Source organism: Coturnix japonica, chromosome 1, assembly GCF_001577835.2.
Source record: "Coturnix japonica isolate 7356 chromosome 1, Coturnix japonica 2.1, whole genome shotgun sequence".
In the NCBI taxonomy this organism is placed as follows: domain Eukaryota; kingdom Metazoa; phylum Chordata; class Aves; order Galliformes; family Phasianidae; genus Coturnix; species Coturnix japonica.
In genome coordinates, this window is record NC_029516.1 from 63,363,294 (window position 1) to 63,385,869 (window position 22,576).

General features: G+C 38.9%; 1 protein-coding gene across 1 annotated transcript; it reads right to left on the reverse strand.

Moving 5' to 3' along the window:
* Positions 1 to 1,419: 1,419 nt before the first annotated feature.
* Positions 1,420 to 21,077, reverse strand: EFCAB6 (EF-hand calcium binding domain 6). Its single transcript, XM_015869990.2, has 8 exons — positions 20,894 to 21,077; positions 14,569 to 14,781; positions 13,610 to 13,747; positions 11,084 to 11,293; positions 9,088 to 9,265; positions 7,916 to 8,100; positions 5,388 to 5,537; positions 1,420 to 2,841 (listed from the first exon to the last, which is right to left on the reverse strand). Exons 4-8 carry the CDS (start codon positions 11,198 to 11,200, stop codon positions 2,719 to 2,721), a joined length of 753 nt encoding a protein of 250 aa, XP_015725476.1. The 5' UTR covers positions 11,201 to 11,293; positions 13,610 to 13,747; positions 14,569 to 14,781; positions 20,894 to 21,077; the 3' UTR covers positions 1,420 to 2,718.
* Between the last annotated feature and the right edge of the window lie 1,499 nt (positions 21,078 to 22,576).

The window sequence follows — 22,576 nt, forward strand, 5'->3', positions numbered from 1 at the left end:
GATAAACAGTTGACAAGTGGCATCTCTGCCTTTAAAAACTCACTACAAAAACCAGCATGATTTGATTTGTTCATACAGTGAAAAGATTGTTCTTTAATCCCTTTGGAGTTGTTGGATTTGATACTCCTGCCAGTGGAACTAATGAAAAATCCTCTGGCACAACATGTCAAGAAAGTCCAAGTATGTCCCTGGCCACAGCATGTCTCCTGAAGATGGCAGGTACCTTGAAGGTGGCAGAGCCAGGGACACAATGCCCTCATCCTTTCACAACACCGCTTCTTGCCAAGAAGCACCATGGGGGTGGAGAACTTATTATATTAGGCACAAAACTGGATCCAATTGTCAGATAGAAGGTGTGGGTGTATTTGAAAAAAAAAATGCACAAAAACATAACCATCCAATAATTACTTAAGTAGTTCTGTTGTTTGTTTGTTTGTTTTGCCATCATTTTAACAGTTCAGTGAAATCCGCTATTGGAAAACTAACCATCTTAGTATTTGTGTTATATTTTAGGTGTTCTGAACAGCAATTAATTCTTTAATGAGTATGAATGATTAATTCAGGACATAAACTGCATGAAATAATAACAGAAATTAAATCAGGCATGCTGCACCTGATTAGGGTTGGGGGAAGAAGTTGCTATTAAAGAAGAGAGCAGTTTGTGGATTCACAACAGTTACAAAAATAAAAGGCCAGACTAATTGGTTCTTGCATGGGCTAAACTGAACCCTTTGTGGACTCAGTTCAGGCACTGAAGCAGTTTCCTGCTGCAGCCTGAGATGACCTCAGACGCTGGGACAGCCCTGAGGAGCCTCAGTCAGATGTGGAGCCGATGTCAGTGCAGAACCATCTGGAGATGCCCAGTGGGAATGTCTAACATGCCGCTACAGCTATGAAATGACACCCACCCTTTTCATTCACTTCCCGGTGTGTGTATCCCTAAGATGCACTCTTTTCTAGCAATGGAACTAGGAATTTTTGTACTAGCTTAGTGTAGGACGACATCCTTAAATAACCATAGTGACAATTCTTCTGCTAATCATCTAAGTATCAGTTGTAAGGATTTACTGATAGCCATCAGTTTTGAGGAAAAAATCTAGCAAGTATTCTTTGTTACCATTTCAAATACATCCAATGCCAAATACATTTATTATTCTGCAGTACAAACTGCAGAAATCCTAGAAGCTTTATGAAATACAATGTAGAACATCTACATCCCACATCCACAGGTCCAATCAGAAACATTCCCGGTGCTTTTTTTCTGTAAATCTCCTGAAAGCTCCAAATGCAATGAACCATTTTCTTAGACAAATATACCTTCATAGAATCATAGAATGGCGTGGGTTGAAAAAGACCACAATGATCATCCAGTTTCAACCCCCTGCTGTGTGCAGGGTCACCAACCACCAGACCAGGCTGCCCAGAGTCACATCCAGCCTGGCCTTGAATGCCTCCAGGGATGGGGCATCCACAACCTCACTGGGCAACATGTTCCACCACCCTCTGAGCGACCGCATTCAAGTGGCCTGTGCTGTGAATCTTTCAGATTCATACCAGTTGTTCACATGTTTACTATAAATGGTAAGAAAAACAGGATTATGTTCTTTCATTTCCATTTGAAAGACTTCTAGATATTTGTGTGTGTGTGTGTGTATGTATGTGCTTCTACAAGCACACAGCTTGCTCCTTCTTTTCCTCTATTAATACTTTAAAACTTATTTCTACTTTGGGGGAAGAGTGATACCAAGTAAATACAGATGATAAGGACAGATCTTTCCAGTGTACCAGTGAATATTAATTCAGGAACACAAGAGTGACATATTTACCTAACAAGTTTTCAGTTCAGGTAATTGTTTAGTTGTTGATACAGTGCCAGGAAGCAAGCTCTGATGATCATGTCCTTTAATTATCTCAGGAGTTCAACAGTCAAAACAATTACCTTTTAATTTCCTTCCCAATCCCTAAGTATCTCACAAGATATTCAAACAGAATTATGCTAGAACTGGGAAATCTAACCAAATGGTTTACTTGCAATTTGTTTAATTTATATCTGTACTGTAAAAAATAAAACCTTATGGCTAACAATGGGTTAACACTGCAATTAAGGAACCAGTGTTTGTTGGTGTCTTCTTTTCTAAGCTGTTGAAAGATGTAGAAGAACAGTTTTAATATAATAAGGTGTGGTGTCAACTCACTGTTGGCATCTTCTCAGATTTCAATAGCCATTCCAAATTAATGTCCTTGACAAGACAAATACAATGCTATAAGTACAGAAAAAAGAAGCACTGAGAAATGGGATGATCTTTTTGAATAATGATGGCTAACATACTAAAAGTAATATGTTTGGAAAATTACAATTGAGGAAATTGAATAGCATGCCTTGTAAACCTTTTTACTGAAATTAGAGTATGACATTAATAAAACATGTAAAATTGAAGAGTTTTCTTAAAAGAATAGCTTTTGGAGATGTCTTAAGAAGCCTTATTTTGACAATGTTAATTGTTGCCTCTTTTTTGATAAATGGATTATGCAAAATTAATTCCCTCACTATGTAGATTTAATCCACAACGCAGGACCACTATGTCAGAATTTTAACGTATTTTGAGTTTTCTAATGAATAGATATAAAAAGCCATTCTCAATTAATTTATTAGTTTGAAATTCGAAATTATAAATCCGTCACTGTCTTTATCTACAGTTTCCTGCATTTGACCAAATTCTACTGTAAGAATGCCCGGAGAAAATCATTATAGGATATTTTTGAAGATAGAGTTTTATCGTAGTATTCCAAAATGTTAAACAGCTCTTCTTCAGATAGGTTGATTTTGTATTCATGAAGAATCTGTAAAAGACAGAAGTGACTTTAAAATTTATTCTTTGGTGAGGAAGAAGTAAAAACAATGTTACGCTAAGATTTCTTTACTAAACAGTTTCATGAATTAGGCCTACCCTAACTTAGGTGTCTGAGAATACTAGAAAATCAAATCCTCTTTTTTTATCTTTGACTTCCATGTCAATACTGGCTCTCTGGGATACTTTTCTGAAAACCTGTATATGCAGGGCGTTTCGTCCACGATCCCAAACACTTGCCTTAGGGGGAGCACTGGAAATGGGTAGCCCCTATGTGTGCAGAAGCCAATTTACAAATAGTGCATGTTTAGAAGGCTTCCAGCACTATTAGGAGATGGGATGGAGAGATGGAGTGTCTTCCTTTGTATCCCCCTTGGATGATCTACAGTCTTCACATCCAGAGAGATAGGAGGAATAACATTGTCACTTAAACTGCAAAACCCAATGTACATAATAATGCCCACATGATTTTACTTTTCACAGGGCAAATGCTTGGCCCATAGGCATACCTTTTGAACACTTCAAGGATAACCCAGTTTGAACAGGATTTATCTTGTTCACTGTTAAGAAAATTCACTCAGTGCATTTTTCAGTACTTTTGCAGTTCTAAGTGTCCATAATGCCCTAACATGAAAGCAAACAAAATGTTGATTTCTGAGTGTTACTCCTGGTTTTATATGAATTTGAGAATTTGGGCCCTGCCAGTGACCAGCAAAGCCATTAGTACTGGTATGGCACGCCAGTAATCAATGGCTTTCTGGAAAGATCTTATTGGTTTGCAACTCCCTTCTAACAACTCAGCATCTGAAGTTGGTAATGGCCCTCTGCATTTAGTACAGCCATGAATAGCAGTGTCATTGAAGTTAGGAAGGGGCTAATTTCTCCATTTCAGTAAATTAAGTTTCCTAGGAGATAAAGGGATCTTTATCTTCACAAAACACCTTACATCTTTTCAGTGGCCAATTAACACCTCTGTAGCAGTATTCTGGAACTGGGGATGGCTTCTTCATCTAAGACCATGAGGTGTTATTGTATTTATTAATTCACTTGTTTTAGTCTAGCTTAGGTAATGTTAGAGAAGCTTGATTTGCAATTGTTGACCGTGCTTTAACTACGAAAGATAATCACCACATGCCCTAGAGGAATATGACAAATTAAACAGGTCTGATCTTCACTCCTTCTCCCCTAAGCTTGATGTGCTGAGGCAGTAGCCAGGCAGGCAAAAAGCTTCAGTGACAGACAGGGAGCCTGTGGCATGAAGATTGTATAGCTACAGTGGTACTTTTCGTCCCCCAGCCTTCAACACAGGGACTTAGGTTTCAGTTACATAGTCTTGCCAGGAAATATCATGTTCCCACCAACACTAAATAAGTAAAGATTTACAGAGCAGTTCAGTGACTGTTATAATCTAAAGGGGTTTAGATTGTTCTTTGCAGTGCTGGAAACAAGCTGGTTTCCTGCAGCTCCAGGGAAGGCGAGCTTCAGAATCACACTCCACAATTACTTATTGCATTTAAGCATTTGTTTGCTGTGATTGAGCATCCTGTCCACCAGTTTATCAGTTCTTTAAAACAATAATAATACCAAAGGGTGTCCCATTGCATGCAGCATTAAATGAGTTTAGGGACCCACTGTAATTTTTTCTTGCAATTGAATAGCAAATATTCACAGTTCATCTAGAACACACTGTTATTACTAATCCCAAACAAAACAATGTAGAATACATTGAAATTTTTGAAGATTAAGCTGAGTAAAAATCAGAATCCTTATGGATCTAGAAGAAGAAGCAACTATTAATTCCAGGCTTAATACATGTATCTAGAATACACAGGTATTTGCTATTTGAGGGGATACAAGGTGCCAAAATATTTGCAGAGCTTTTGGGTCCATCCTTTAGTACAAAACTGTACGCCACACAGAAGAGCAAAGAGAGAAATCAGTGATAGAGACTCTCAGATGAGCAGTGCTTGAGCCCATTTCACATTCAGAAAGGAACACATCAGTTGGAAGTCTACAGGAACCTACAGCTAGTTTCCATAAAGGACTCGTTTGGTTCAGCCAACACCTCTATTCTTTCATATTTGTGAAACCTCTGTGTGTAAAGGTTGTACAGGACCAGGCTGCCCAGAGAAGCTGTGTATGCCTCAAGTCTGGCATCCAGTGCACAGTTAGATGGGGCCCTGAGCAGCCTGAGCTGGTGGGTAGCAACCCCATTTGCAGCATCGGGTTGGAACTGGGTGGTCTCTAAGGTCCCTTCCAACCCAAAACTTCTTCTGATTTTATGATTGGGACTAAGATTCTCTCTGCTTTATTTATGCTGTTATAGCAGGATCCCTCATCAGACCCTCAGCCCAATGAATTTATATTCATATGTAGAGAAAGATTACCACAAGTAATAGCCAGAGCTAAATTTATAGAGGGAAGCCAGGATGACTTGATATACCATAGTTCAGTACAATTTCCCAGAAAATTTTCAATCAGGAAGCTTAGATTGAAGTACTGCAATTTTCTGACTGTTAACTGCTCAACACAGCTTACTTGTCTGAAATCTGCAACATTTAACAGTCCAGTCCGACTTTCATCATAGGATTTAAAAGTGCGCTTCATTGGTCTCCAACAGTGCAAGATTTGGGGCTGAATTCTCAGCATTGTGCTATAGAACAACATGGATTGTGGTCCAGGACTCATCTGACAGAGAGAAAGGCAAGCATTAATACAATGGACACAACTGGGCATAACTCTAATGCAGAATGAGAAGGTATCAGAAAGTAATGCTGGCTTAATTGGCGAAGTGGCTGCCAAGTACTTGTTTACAAATTATTGCAAGATACTGTTTACATAAGATAATTTTAACCTATGACATTTTAATATTCTTGGAAAGTGCAGATGGTATATTTATTTAATCACTGTCAACACCCTAACTATATTATTTGAAACTGATTATGAAGTCAGTGTTTCTTCTTCTCAGATCTGTGTTTTCACTTGTGTTACACTTGTCCTTGTTTCAACTTCCTCTTTCAGGCATTTTTAATTCCCTGCAGCGTTCATTTTCCAGAGTGAATTTTTTGCTGTAAAATGACTGAATGCATAATCCAGCCATGGGGGCAGCATGTGATTTAAGAAAAGCAAAACTCCACTGTACATTCTTCCCTGTAGCTATAATACTTTGCAGTCAGTTTTTTGACACCTCTGCAGTTAAACAGGTGGAACATAGACTTATTTTTCCTTAGGAAATGTCTTTCCTTGTTTTAGCCTGGCTAAGCTCATTATGTGTTGTATGCTGAACACATGTGATCTGCAGAACTATTACTGCAGTACTGCCATGAGTAAGAGACTTTGGGAATCCAAAGTCAGCAGGCCTGGAGCCACCTTCAGGGTCTGGATTTGCTCTGCTGCCCTTTTATTTTTTCAGGTACATCTCAGGCTTCTCCCTAACACTTATCATTGGTTTCATCACTTATGCCACACTTGTGCCAGGCACACGTGACACTGCAGTATCTACAAATGCCTCACTGAGAAGGAAACATGCAGAGGACATTACACCTCTGTTAGGGGGACACAGGCAGACACTGTATTGCACCTATATGTGTTGTAACACGCATGGTGTTCAGATATACTGCTGCTCTGTGCTCTTTGTGCGTTCTGCCTTCAGAATACGTAGCTGAGGAATGAGTGGATACATGAATAATGCAATTTCCAACCCCAAATACTGAGTACTCTTGTGGGTTGAAAGAAGAGGAGGAGCTTTTTACAGTGAATGGAACTTGAGTTATTTTCATAGCGCAGAGGCTTGATGCATCCATGAAGCCCTAGGCCATCGATTCTCTCAGGCTTTAGGGAAAGAACTGTTCCTATGACATACGGAAAAAGTTTATTATTATTATTATTACCATGATTTATTATTATTCCTTTTGATGTGTATCTGTTTGCTTATTAGGTGGAATGGGGTGAGCAATCAATGAGGAAATTTCACTTTGAATATTATGATCTAGAAAGATGCTCAAAACATGGACTAATACCTTCATTACATTTTCTGAGCAGGATAAATAGAAGTGATTTGAGCCAACTACAGAGGGACCCAAAAATTCCTTCCTCCAATATACTAGGATGAAATTTTACAACATCAAATTTGCATGTGAAGGAAACCTTAAGGACATTAATGAGGTTCTTTGATGCAAAACTTAATAGTTTTACCTTACTGTCCCTACTGGTATTGAATACTTGATAATTCCTAATGATACTGTCTTCATACCTTGGTAGCAATCTGTTCGTTTCACATCTGAAAACAGTTCAGTAATGTAATTTCTCTATAAAATGCTGCTACTAACCATATCTAAACTAATTAGGCACAGTCAGAAACAGCTCACTGAATGAGCAGACTTGGAATTTGGCACTGTTCCTACTACATAACTTGACTGGGACACTATTATTGATGCCTTCCTTTCTGGGCCTCTACACCCAGACTTCTGTGCTTCTTTTCATCAGTTCTGTCTTAGATCACTACGGTAGGCATTTGTCACATCCTGCCCATGAAGGCAACAGCCTATGGGTAACTGTTTTGCTGGACCTCTTTTGTCTTTTGGGGAATAGGTATATGTGAGGACAGCTGCATGCATACAGTTCTGCTTGGCCAGATCTGGCTACAAAATGATTTTAGTGATTGATAACAGTGGTGCCTCCATTCTTTTCCTACAGGGCTGGGCACGGAGCAGGGGCACAGCCTGCTGAATGACAGCCATCCTATGACACATCCACAGCACTTTTTATTCCTAAATTGATTTTTATTAAGCTCAACAAGAGCTCTTAAAACTTTGGGTTCTATGTTTTTTACTACTAATTATTATCCAAGTTTTAGCTCAGTTAGCCAATTTACCATCAAACTTTGGTACATGGGATCACAAGGAGTTAAATGCTCAAAGTGAAGGAGATACCAAATAAATACTAGAAATTAGTATTTTGGGATGAAACAAGAGAATGCTGGAATATTCTGTCACTACTGCAGAAACTGGAAAAAATGTAATTTTGATTTTTATAAGCATCTTATGTATGTATTGTATGGTATGTACCAGATTTTGTGGCTTCGGTATAATCACTCTTTGTAGCAGTGTGCTTTTTTGTGGTTTTAACAACAAGATACAGCTCTGAAGGAAGTCATAGTATGCAAATTTGCCATTTTTCTTGATATCGTATTTTGTTGTCACTTGGTTAATTTCTTCTTTGCTTAAATCCAAATGGAACTTCTCTGCTATATCTGAAATAACACAGAAATGCAGAAAGAACATTTACTTTGTCATTCATAAGAATAGACAATCACATATAGTGTACACAGGTTTTAGCAGGGATATGTTGAAGTGTTTACTCTCAGTGACTGCTGCATAAATGTATTATGCAGCCATTGTTAGATGCAGGTATATACATACGATTAAACTTATGGAGGTCGCTGTTCATATTTTACAGGGCTTCAGCAAATTAATAATACGTTCTTTTGATTTTAAATGAACAAGAAGTGTGCCTTGATACTGACTGTAACTGATTTTCTGATAAGCTAACATGCTTTGGTTTTAACCAGGTCTTTATATTTACATGATTACACGACTTCACACGATTCAGCAGAGGGCTGTTAGAGTTAGGGTAGTATGGTTATGTTGTGGTTGGACTTGATGATCTTTAACGTCTTCTCTAACCTGAGCAATTCTATGATTCTATGATTTGATTACACAAGCGTACATTGTCTTATCACACCTGCAGGTGGACTTCCTAACAAAAGCACAGAATACTCTTTCAAGAAGAGAACACAACAGAAGAACAGCATAGCTCTATTTGAGAGTAAAATCCAGGGTCCTTTCAAATCAGCAAGTATTCACCAGTCGCTACCTGAGAAACCAGAAGCACATGCAAGATCACAAGGAAAAGACTGGCAAAGTTCCTCAAACCTCACCAGGTGCACTAAGGGCAATGTACTAGGAAGGCGAGGAGATTACATGCCTACAAGCCATAATTATCAACAAGCAAAGCCATGTACTTTTCTAAGTGGTAAATAATTCTGAAAAGGAACATGACTTTACTGCACCCAAAACTACAGTAAGCTGTTCTGCCCATGCACTAGCAGGGTGGGACCCAGAGCAATCATACAGTGAATGCCACATGACTGAAGGCCAGATGTCCTATAGACAGAACACCAGAAAGAAAACAGAACACATCTGAGAATGAATAAAGTACTCTTCAGATGGTAACAAACCTAGGAAGTCAGACACTGGGATTTCTCCTAGCTTGCTGACATCCTTCTCTTCACACAGCTTCAGCATGTCTCTCCAGGAACATCGGATATTCTTTCTTATCCTATTTTCTATTTCTTCACAGTTAGGGACAGGCGCAGAACATGCTGCTGTTGTCTGAGGACGGCTCGATGTTGATGTCTGAAACCAAGAGATAACAATAATTTTTCTAACAAGTCTTACTGATTTTATAGATATAAACAACCAGATGACAAATCCGGATTCTGGCCTTCCAGCATTGGAATGCACCATCTGAACCATTTCTGATTTGAATTGCTTTTGCAAAACTGCAGGTAGACATGTTAGAAAACTCATAGTGTTGAAATGCTGCTATTTGCTTACTCAACTTTGACCACTTCTTAAAAATGTATCTTACTTGTAAATCATTTACAGTTTCTCCAAACTGTTGTTGTTTTGTTAAATAAAGAACAGATCCTGTATTTAGAAAAGCTATGTAATACCATCTTAGAACAAACAGATTAATGAAAAATCACTGAATAATGCAGTAAGAGTGCTTTGATTTCTTACTGAGAAAACTCAATTTGCAGTCTCACATGCAGAGCCACAGAAGGAACAGTGTGAGAGGATCCCAGAGATCAGTGCCTTTTTGACTTCTGCCTCAGCAGTACTTTGGGTGAGCTGGGTGTATAGCCTCAGCCTACTTCTATACGATGGGTGCACAAGCCATAGTTACGCTCCTAGATCCAACAAATCATCTCATACTCTCTAGATTTCCCAGTGTTCCTACTGGAGTCTCACTGGTGCAGGCCTGATGAGGATTCACATATTTCCATGCAACGAGTGCTACAGAGATAAATGTTAATAGGTGTTCAGACTGGCTGGGTCTTTCCAGCAGCTGTGCATTCTGGGAGACTTACATTCCTTTCCTCTGGTTTAGTACCATCCAATCTAGCATTCACAGACAGTAATGAGAAATTTCCAGTGTTTTCTCTAAGAACTGGATCAAAGCATGAAGGACACATGCTAATAGTCTGGCTTTTCACAAAAGAACCTACAGTTAATGCAATAATTGAGCTAGCAATGGGACTATGTTTAGATTTACCAGCTGTGATAAGTTGTTTGCATCTTTAATTTGCTCAATCTGTTATTTCTTTTTCAGTAGTTAAACATCTTTATGTAGAAGTAGTCAGAAAGCTCAAGCATTTTGTAGGTCCTTAATAATTTTCATATTTTTCTTTTGTACGTTTGTTCATAGTCAAAGAACATCACACAAACATGTGCAGCTCCACAAGTGGATATTGAATATTTTTGCCAGTAATTATTATTTCCTAACTTTTCTGTCAATTCTGTCACTAGCGTAAGAGGCCAGGATAGCAGTTGAGGGGACCAAAATGCATTACTAACATTAGTAAGTACAGGTAGGGATGCCAAAGTGAAGCAAGACTACTCCCTTTCTAATGAACTTCTCTTATCTGTCTTGGATCAGTGGCCTCATAGCAAGTTTACCAATCTGACTCCCAGCCATCAACAACTATAATTTGACATCAGATAGAAAACAGAGCAAGACCACAAGAATTTTTGCACAGGCCAGCAAACAGCAACTACCAGTCCTGCCTGGCTTAGTTGGACAACAACTTACATTTTTTTACACTCCTGTAGTTTAGGCAGTTCACTTTGTTCTCAGAAATGTGACTGTACTTAAACAACAAAAAAATTATTTGCCATATAGATCCGATGGATGTGTCTAAGGTAATAGCAGGGAATGCTATTGGTATAAATGGATATGTATGATTTGACTTCAGGGGAGTTACTGATTAGCCCAGTTTTTGCCAATGTAACACAATTATTTTGCAAATAACCCCATTTGTTTATTACCAGGTTTTGTGCCGGATCTCATGGGTAATCAATAGAAATACCATCACCGAGTTCCAAAACTATTATTCTCAGTCTATGCTCAGCAATGAAAATTGATAAAATTCATAAAACAACCATACTCACACTCTTCTGCCCCACTAGAGAAGAAGATGTCTGGGGATGTTCAGGCAGAGAAGATGTGCAGGTATCTGGCTTGGTAGAAGTCTCAGGATGGGTAGCACTGGGAGTGGTTGATGACATTGTTATGTGTTCTGAGCTGAATTCCTTTAAAAATTCCTGATATTTCAGTCATCCACCAATACTGTCATCCACTGTGTTCCAAAGATTTTCAAACTGATGAAGAAAGATGACTGCTGTAAATGCTAGCTTTACAAAACCAAAATCCTCTAAGGTACTAAGGATATGACAAACTATACTGAAAAGAAAGGGAGAGGATGATTTGGAACAGAAGGAATCCTAGGGTCCATCTTATTACAGAAAACATTAAAAATCACAGCTTCTCTACAGAAGCCTGAGCAAGGCTGGGAAAACAATGAAAAAGGGATTTCTGTGGGACATTTTTTAATTGAATTTGGCCCTCGGTGTATGTTTAAACTACTAAGTCTTGTGATTAGATGCAGAGATTGAACTGCCATATAGAAGAATAATGTTTTATCATGAGATGTAAATCAAATCCACAGTGCACATATATCCTGGCTAAGTACCATTGCAGCAAATTTCTCATGCTATCAGCTACACCTAAGTTCTACAACCTTCGCAGTAGGCCACTAAGGTTCTTCAGTTATTGTATTTGCATCAACAAATTATTTCACCCTAAGGGCATAAAGGAATCAGCAGGAAGGAATACAGCAGAAAATCTTTACAGCCTTTAGAATCACATGTAGTTATGATAAACTGCTGAGAACCGTATCTGTACAATACAGACAGACTACGGAGGTCCTGGAAGCAGCTGCTGGCCTGAAAGCAGGTGTGAAGGCTGGGTGGCTGCTTGGCACAAGGCAGGGCAGGGCAACCCTGCTCTTTGAGTGATGAGTGGCACGGTAAGGACAAGGCAAGGCTGTTTTCCATTGAGCAGCCCTTCATTCCATAAGTAGCTGCACTGAATTTAATGGGACTACTCATAATATAAGCTACTAATCAAAGCAGGGATTATCACAGTCTGCACTTAAATGAGTTGCACTCATTTTGCAAGTGTTTCAAGAGTCATCAGTATGCCTTTTTAGGGTCTTCACTATTGATTTTTAATATAAATCTAATTGGGAACCTCAGATTGCTTTTGATTTGATCTTTTTCGGCACAGTCTTAAACCCTAAAGGAAACTAGTCACCTCTTTGATGCATATGCCAAGTTGCAGTCAAACTTCAAAGGGCAAAGGATACATTTTGAATTTCCTTTCAACTTTCCCCCATTGGCCTGGCTGCTACCACATTATGAATTATAAACAATTCTATTTTTTCTATCTACTTGTGATTACACTTCACACTTCATACGAGGATCTCAAAGGGTATTACAAACTTCAATTAAATACAATACCCCGATGAGCTGGGTTGTCTGTGCTTAGAAACTATTTCAAACACTCCACAAAATTTGGAGGATTTTGGGGACTGCAAGTAATTCAAGCACATCAAGGTAGTTCAAGCAGAGAGCAGTGCCTGTAATCAAAAGGGGGGTGTCAGTTGGGAAGATATTAATCAACACCCCATTCGCCCCATCTGCTTGTACTTTTTATGAGGAAGGTCACAAAAAATCAGAAGACCAAGAAGCTAGATTATAGAAAGAAAGTCTTCACCCGTGACTTGATATAGATTTCAACTTAGCCTTGCTAGCAGCAAACAGTAAGTGACTGTCATCCAGAAAAGGATAAAAGATGACATTTTCTGTGAAGTCATCTAGAATATGGTTGCTAGTAACACTGTTGTAACAACTCTGAGCAGCAACTACAGCCTGAACAGCAGGGATTTGGTTTAGCAGTGGCAAATCCTGCACCCAGATTGGAAGGCTCTCCTGCGACATCTTCATATAGCTTTACATAGACATATCCTCAGGAGGCCTGTCAAAATCAAAATATCTCTGAATATACAGGGCTTGAGTCTCACAGAGAGGCTGCTGCTTATATAAATGAGGCTCTTCAGGCCTGCTTCTCACTGCTATTATGGATGACAGTTTCTATCAGGATTTTTTTTCTTCACTTGTCTGAGGTTCTTTCAAAGTATAAAATAGCTCCTCTGTCCCTTTGCTTCTTCTTGACTGTAAAGTAGACAGGATCTTGTCTGGAGGATTTTTCAGCTGGAGATGCCTGCATTACTGCTTCCAAAAAGGACAGAAACAAGATTTTTAACAATGTGGTTGGCATATGTTTACTCTCCTTCCCTGGCCTGGGCTCAGTGATAAGCCAACCCTGGCTCTTCCACTCAGTGTTTCACAGGGATGAGGAAACAATATCACCAAGTTTTCTCTTCCGCTTTCATCTGGTTTGGAACCTCAGGTTTCACAAAGCCTTAGCAGTTGTTCTTGATGCCTCACCAGCAGTATGACTACCAGTGCTGAAGCATGCAGATCATTTGTTCTTTTATATTAATTATATTACTTTCAAGGGGGAAAGCAGAAAATATTTACATCTTTTTTCATTGCTTCAATTTGCTAACTTACCCATGCACAGCAGTGCTTGATAATACAGCAGACCGTATAGACTCTCTGATATAATTGCAAGCAGGCCCCACTCCTGTCTGCAGCTCGTAGTCAGAAGTTTTGGTGAGAAATACAGAGCCAAAAAATCAGAGCACGTATCTGCAATGAGCAAAGTACCAAAATAATTTTCTGGCTTGTAAATATGCACAAGACTCTGTCTCGTCTTTCGGTTTGCTGCCAAAAACCACTGATGCAGTCACAAGCACGAAGGCTGGAGTGTTGTTAAGTAAAATCTGAAACCTTGTAGTCAAGGTTCTCTCTCGTCTTTATTATTCACCTTGTCTTTGGACTAGCAAAATTCAAAATGAAACAGCATTCAAGGTGCTTAACCCTTGAATAAACCCTGCTGGTGCTAATCTGCTAATCTATGGGAATATTTAATTCAGGAAAGTAGCTGAGAGATGGCCAGGCAATGTCAAATGCTTGCCCCTTTCTTTGACCAAGGAGGGCAGAACAAAATATCTACTGAGAAAAAGGCATTTGCATTAGATCCCCTAGGAAGCAGTTTCTGTTCTATGCTGACGATGCTTTTAGCGTCCCATCAACTCTGGAAGTGAATTAACTTTAAACTGTAAAAAGAAACTTTTAAAATAGCAAATACACAGATGAGGAGCTGGGCAAGAAGAGCTTCTGCACTCTCAGTTCTCACCTTCATTAGTAGCAATAGCATCTCTGTGACCTCACTTTTGAAAGCCTCTGATTATTACAGGTCACAGTCACAGTCAGAGATAAATATAAAAATAATCTCCCACAAGTGTAGCAAGAAATGTTCATGGGATAGTCTTAAAATGTTTTCACTTCATCCAAACTGTTAAACCTCTTGCCTATACACAGCAGTATTCAAACACATGTCTATAGCCACGACCAATTTACCTAGTTTACACTTAAATTAGCAATAAAAAATAAAATAGTTGTCTTACTTGCTCTTCTGTCAGATGCTGAAAATGTTGGTTACAAACATTCCAGAACTCCTCTTCTGATATTGTGTTATCTTTTGAAGAGTCAGTATCTTTAAAATCTCATGCAATCATGTTCAAGTGAGCGGTTGCTACTTCTGGTATCCGTGAGAGGATGCCTCTCTCTGACAGCTCCCAGGAAAATTTAGGCAGAATGACTTTTTGCCCTTCCTCAGTCTAGACAAAACATACACACAGAATCAGTAATAGATCTACTGAATAAATTATAAATCATGGTGTGGCACTCAGCCAGTCGAAGAGAGAGAAGTCCACAGAGGAGGCGGCCTTGGAGATCCTTCAGGCAGTAAAACCTGCTTCCAGGAATTCTGGCTTATACCACAAAAGAGAAAAGGGGCTATGCAAGTAGTTAAGGGGAAAAATAGACTCACTATAAACGTGATCCAACTGGTGACAGGCCAACAAAAGCACAGAATTCCAAGACTGATCTAAACTTTTACAAAGGTCTAAAAAATTGGGTGATCTTACAAAGAGGGCTATTCTGCTAATGCAGAAAAAAGGGAAGTGGGTGCTAACTAGCCCAAGTATCCCAAACGTATTCTTCTCATCTGAATAGTTCTTAGCACACAGTGAAAATCTCTTTGATTTAAAAGGCACTTCAGTCCTGAAATGAAAGAGAAGGCAATTATTTCCCTTTCATTTCTAAGTTCCAGGTATATATTTTTAATCTGGCCATCCACAGTAGGAATATGGCAGCTAAACACTGCAGCTGAAGACTGCAAGGGTACAGAATGTGTAAGGGGAGAGCAGAGAAGTATGTTAAAGCTTGTACAAGGTGTGCACCAATCCTATTTTCCGTGTGTTGCTTTCAAACTTAAGGCTGGTGTGCTGCCTTTAAAATCCAGCACCAAAGCTTATTCCTAGTAAGTAAACTCCCAGTACGCATTCCGCAGTGAGAAAGTCTTGAGTAAATGCAGTAAAAGGTCAGAAGGCAAGCAGAGACAAAAGCTACAAAATGCAGTTAGAATGAACTGCAGAACGAAGAACTGCTATGCTTTTGTATAGACACACCTGAAAGCACCAGAAGTTTCACTGTGCATGCAAAAAGCTACATCTCATAAAATCAAACATCAGTGAAGTCTATTCAACATTTGCATTCTGCCTCCAACAAGCCTCAGTTTTTAAAAGGAAATGAAGATTTATTCATAAAATTAGTCTCAGGAACGGCACAATAATAGTAATTAAAAAGCTGCATCAGGATTTTGAAAAAGCAACCGTTTACTTTCAGGAACGGAAGCCAACTTCCCACCCACCAGCACTATCTAAACTAAAAATGTAAAATATCTTGGATGTAAAGTTTTCCTAAATACAAGCGGTAGCCATTTTTACTGCATAGTGGTAAGAGGTTCTGGGTTTAAAACCATAATGATCTGCTTTTGGTTTGAAGGCACAAAGACATTTCTTTATAGCACGTTGAATGTTAATACTGTATTTTATACCTCCATATTTAAGCGTATAAGCTTTGCCACCTTCTTACTCTATGAAATGCAAAATTCCAAAGAAGAAACAGATGGCTTTTGGTCCTGAGCTCCTGTTTCCTTGTCACACCTCACATGATCATTATAACTGAATGGAAAAGAAAATATGTTTCCTACAGAACTGCGAGAAGCCTGCCTCTAATCAGAAAAGTCTCCCTTATTTTCAAATGCAAATAACACTTTTCACAATTAACCACGCTTTACATAAAACACATCTGCAGGATAGGTATTACGGCTGCACTGCTTAGAGAAGAAACACAAGAAGTGGAACTGTGCTTGCAGAGCCAGGCCCTTAACGATTGTCAGGAAATGAAGGCTGCCAGGCTTGGTCCAGCACAGGGCGCACCTTCTGCCTGCGGACTACCTCTGCTTTTAATTATTCTAATGAAGCCAAATACTTAGGGAAAGTAAAATATTACTGCCCTTTAAAGAAATACAGTTGGAAAGTGTGAGCTTTCCTAATTTATTTAATTTCAAGAGCTTTCTGTTTATTTCATAAGACCTGGTACTCTTTGATCTTAAAATGGTTAGAGAGCCAACAAAAAAAAAAAAAAATCACTTGTAGTTCTTGGAAAGCATAGCTCAAAAACCAGAAAACCATTTATATTCAGTTATTGCCTTACATTCATCTACTACATTCAGATAATGCATTCAGCGTATGCCATCAACAGCTAAAATAACCACCTTTGGCTGGAGGCTAGAATTTCAGATTCTGGCCTGGGCATCTGTGTATTAAAATGCCATTTCTGCACCTGAAACAAAACTTACACGCAGCAGATTCCTTAGCTTCTGTCTCACTTTAACCTCATGACTGAGATGGAGTGACAGAATTTGGGGCCTTCAGAGGATCATGTAAATCCACTTTCCCCTCCTGCTTTCAGTGGGAGAGACGAGGCTTTTCTCATGGGCTGCTCTATGTAGATCACTGGCAGTTCAAAGCAGGGCTGCATTTTTCTTCTTTAGAAAGTTCCCTGCACAGTCTCATGTTCTTTTCTATAAATGGCATAACTATGCTGATTAGTAATAAAAGAAGGCTTCACCACCCACACCTGCTCAGTGAAGCTCCATCCCTGCAGCTCCTTCTTGTCTCTGGGAGATTTTTTTCTATTAAGAAAAATTTTAATTATAAAGTAAATCAGAACATCAGGATAAATTACTATTTCTCTGGTCCTGTCACATGTCTGACCTCTCCCCTTTCTGGGAAGGTTCAGAAAACAAAGGTCTTGGGAATCTGCTTGGGTAAGAAGCCTCTTGTATCTCCCCCGAAAAAGGATGCATTTTCTTCTTTGTGAGAATGACCTTTGCCAGAAGTAATCATCCTTTTGACAATTTACATAGTTGTTGGGGTTTCCATGCTTAGCCCATAGGCTTGTCCCTTACCCTCACAACAAATATCTTCAGCCTGATTTCTATGAATGATGATCTTCCCGGGTGTGAAGCAGCCCAAGTGGGGGTTGGTGTGGAAATGTATTTTGTTTGTATACTCAACATAGCCAGTAACTCACTGGCCAGCCAGTTCTAGCTCTCAGACTCTGTTCAAAAAGCTCCAGTTTGTGAGCTACTACAACTAGAGAGGGTTGTGTTTTATCAGTGGCATGTAAGTGGAGTTGTATTCTCATCTGGCAATGATCAATCCACCTCCATTAACCTGAGTGCTGGTTTATACTTGCTGATGGTTTGATATCTGGTGTGCGACAAGAGCTTGCAATAATAAATGCAATTATAAATAAAAGATGAAAACCCCACTGAGGGTCATTTTGTAATGCACCATATTCCCTTTGACCAACTGTTTGCAACAGACATATGAAAGTTATGAGGTTGCATCTGTGGGGCAAAACACTGCCTGTAGTGATTAGCATTTGCAATGGAATACGATGATTTGACAAAATGATTTAACATGTGTCTGATTACTTGACAAACTTGATCTTGTCTAGAAAAATACCACTATCCTCTACAAGGAATTAAAATATCAGCTGTATTAAATAAGCCTAGTTAGAACTGGATAGAGAACTAGGAGCCACAGTGAGAATTCCCTACTCCTCCGTGTCCCCAGCAGTTTCTAGCCCATCAGTAGTACATCCTGTGGCCCAATATTGTGTTCCCAAAACTATTACTCCTCTTTTCTCCTTTTCCACTTCTCATGGTAAATACAGAGTGAAAGAAAGGCTTTCATTGCAAGGAACAGTTTATCATTTAAAAATCTTTCTTTCCAGCATTAAGTAGGGGCACAAGCATCAGGAGGGGGAAGGTGGAAAGCATGGATGACATTAAAATTCCAAAATATGCTGGCTTTAGAGAAACAGGGTAGTTTGTTTGGGATTTTATTTCAAGAAATACATTTTCTGAGCTGCTTTGGTTGTGGTATCCTCTAAGTGTATTGTTAGATCTTTTGGATTACTCAGAGCAGAGAAGGAAAGGAAGGTACAGCTTTGGCATACCTCAGCCTGACCTCACTTCTTCCTTCTCACTGCTGGACTTGACACTTACAGGTTTTCCGAATGTGCAGCAAATCCCTTGACAGCCTCAGCTCCAGGAAGGCCATTCGACAAAAAGCAGTTGAGCCCCTTTCCCTCCTCCCCTCATATGCAGGTGTGTTGGTTTGCTGATTTTGTGTAAATCCTCGCTGTTGTAGACCCGACCAGCTCTCCCTCTGCTATTGCTTTTAATACACTCTTTAGTCTTTTTCCTTCCATGACTGAAATAGATCACAGTAGGGAAGGATGCATGTCTGATTAGGGGATGTCTGATTCCCAACTGTAGTTTGCATTAGACCAGATTGCATTTTATTATTTTAATATAGAAGAGCTTCACTCAGGTCTTATTAATTATTAGATTGCAGGTTAGCTTATTCCCAGCTCCAGAGCCTGGGCTTTCACAAATGTCCTCAGAGAGCCCACTGGTGGTTAATAGTATCCCACCCAAGACCATGTCCTCTCTGCCTCCTTCCTTCTTTTTCTGCTCTTCTGTACTTGGTTAGCAACATCAGAGCTAAGTGATATAACCACAGTTCTTCCTGGCCTGAATATTAAGCCACAGTCATACCGCATAAAGTATTTCACATTTCTATTATTTCTTTTATTTACAGTTCTATTTTCATATTGTGTAGCCCAAACAGCTCTACAGAGCTGTAATTCAGTGGGCATCCTGCTCATATAAACCAGATCAGACATACGGATGCCATAGACTGTATTATAGAGAGTTAATCAGAATGTAAGGGTCATTAGCATATGTCAAAGCCATCAAAGGATCCATGTGATGCATATAATATTTAGAAACAATTTCCACAAGATTTTAGCATCTTCTCTTATCCAGCTATTTTCTACGCAAAAAAATAAAATAAAATAAAATAAAATAAAATAAAATAAAATAAAATAAAATAAAATAAAATAAAATAAAAACATTCTAAACCTTTATGGTTTTCAGGTTTGTGAATATCTGCCTTTGTGGTTGTGGGCTTTATTTATGAGGTGCCATGTGAGACAAAAGTCATCCTGGGCTCATGCTTTACTAGTTCAGTAAATTTTCCATACTTTAATGATCAAGCTGCATACTTTACTTGTTACTTTTTAATATACTTCACTGATCAAATTGTATAGCATAATGATCAGTTTTCCTAATGTGCCTGAATGAGTTGCATATCTCATTAATTTACATACATACTTTATGGGCCCAAACCATAGCATGTTTGGATGAAGTGAATAATTTAACAACCAGACTTCTCCCTGAGCCTTCACAGGAGCCCAGGAATACATGTGAACCTGAGGTGGGACAAAATTGCAAAGGCATGGGAGATGTGGGGTTGAACCCACGTGGTTAACATGAGATTTGAGAGCATCTGGAAGCTGAACCAGTGCTGTGAATCTGGTTCATATTTGTTTTGTCTTTCCAAAAACGTTCCCTTGTGGACTAATTTGGGGTTTTAATGATGGATGTTATCCCTTCTACACCAACACAGAGCAGAAAAGCATTCAAGGAGAATGCTTGATTTTGAAAAAAGCCACACAGGCTCCAGTCCTGCCACAGACCAAATACTTCCTGAAAGATGTGGAAGTAGCTTATTTTTTGGTGAGTTGAGGTCAGAAGTACTCAGGGTCTTGGAGGAGTAAATGATGAAGAGATTTCATGTTAAAATGTGTCCTTGCAGGAATTGAACCTAGGAGAGTGCAGCTTGTCAAGTTGTTACAGAAGCCTAGCACTGATGAGGAGGATGAGAATTCTTCACAGCAAAACCTTCCCTAGCAAAAGCAGATGCCCATTCTAAAGTCAGGATGAAGCTTGCCAACATATCAATATTACAACACAAAAACATTCTGAAAACAATCATATGGGCGTATTTCACCCATACAGGTGCAATTGGTCCTTGGGCTGGTACAACTCAGTTGAAAGCAACTGAAATGATATCAGTATAAAGCAGGATAATGGGGAAATGCAGCCCTTTCTGACCTGCAAAAAAATATTCCAGTGCTTTACATTTGAGAGCCATGTGATCTATTATATCTGTTAAGGTTGCATTTTAAATTTTAACAAGCTGAAAACATAAATATTTTTAAATTCCCAACTATTTTATAAATACCTATAATTAAATGTAGCCCTGCCACCAAGGACAAAGTAACAGTTGCACTACTATAAATATTAATGCTAAATTTACAGAGAATAAAATACATTTAAGCAATCTTATAAAATTTTGAATAAAGCTACACTTATAATAAGCACTATGATAAATCTGTGCCTACTGGTAACTGATGTGCATAAAGTCTCTAACATGCTAAAAAGGTCTGTAAGACATGACAAACTTTTGGAGCTGCTTGTGGGTCCTCCTGTATCCAAGAAGTCTGATCCCTCCTTCTCTTGTGAAGTGCTCAAAACCTGGCCAACTTCTGACTCAGATAGGAAGAGGTTAAAACAGAGATCTCACTGGTTTTCCAGCTTCTGCTTTATGACACAAAATGTAACCACCGTATAGCTCTATATGGATTTGTTTAGCACAACATTCTATTATTGCCATGGCAATGAAGTGTTAGGCTTTTTATGCAGTTTTCCACTGGGTGATGATTATTATTTTCCACATTTTATTTGTGCTTTAAGCATACATTTTTGTAAATGAAACATAGTTACTTCTTAGAATGTAAGATTAAAGTTAGTACTTTGCATATTTAATTTCCTTTAGAACTGCCATCTACTTAGTAACAGGCTTTCACATTCTTAGCCCAATTTGAAAATGAACTGCAAGGTAATGTCATTTGGACACCTGTATATTCACTGCTATACCTGATTCCCACCGGGAAAGGCAGATGAAGATGGAAGAAATTAAGGGAAAGGGAAAGACTGTGAAATTAAAATAGGATAAAAACTTCTTTTGCTTACATATTTTGACACACTCCAGTAATTTACAAGCACAGTAAGAATTTCTGCCTGACAAAAGGATGATGTGAGTATGCACAGGATCTGTTCCTGCAGTCTGCCTCAAGTAAACTAGAGTGAGACACTGTAGATACAAACCTCTGCCACAGACAACAGTGACTCTAATTTGAGTTATTCCAGCATACATATTCAGAGCACCAGAAGACACTGTCTATGGCTGCAGTCAATTTTTTCACTGTCTGGCTGATCACCATGTCTGCCCTTCTTGCTGTATCCACAATGCTGTTACTGTTTGGTGCCAAGAACCAGGTCAGGCATATTTGGGTATCCCACATCCCATGTCATCCAGATGGGGTAATATGTCATCATCTGTGGCCACACTTCCAGCTTGCCATGTGTAACCCTAACTAAATCTACAGGAGTGCCAGACTTCTGAGGGCAGTTCATAAGGAGATAAGGGTTTTGTGGACCTCAACAGAGATCAAATGAAAGACGCATGAATTTGGGATGCTTAGATAGTCAGTCATTTTTAATGCATCTCATCTGTTGAAAAAAATAATAGCTTGGTGGCTACTGTTACCTCTTAAGGGAGGTGTATGCTTTTATAGGAAATCTTTCCAGTCTACTGTCAGCTCCTTGCGCAGGTTAAGGTTCTTGAGAATGTTCCTGAACTGTTTGTGTGATAATTTAAAGCAGAAGTGGTCAAGCACTCACTGAAATTCTCATGTTTTAATTACTCTGGTGTCTCCTTTATCAAATAGAGAAAATGCCCAAGAAGGAAGAATTCATAGCATTTAGGCAAATGTAGACTGTCCAAAAAAGACATCTGTTTTAGTAACCACTTAGCAGTTCCCATGGAAATGAGATCCACATGCTTTTCCTTGCGGGTGTTTTATACACGAAGAAACAAAAAACATTTTCCAGAACCTTACTTAGTCTGAAGTTTTCCATTCTTTCAAAAATGAAAAGCAATTGTTGAAATAATCCAAAAATGGCCTGCATTTCTGTGCCATGCATAAGTATAAATATGCAAATAAACAACAACCTGCAGTAAAAACAACACAGAATCATACAAAGAATCCAAACATTCCACAACAGGCAGTGCTTAAGACAAG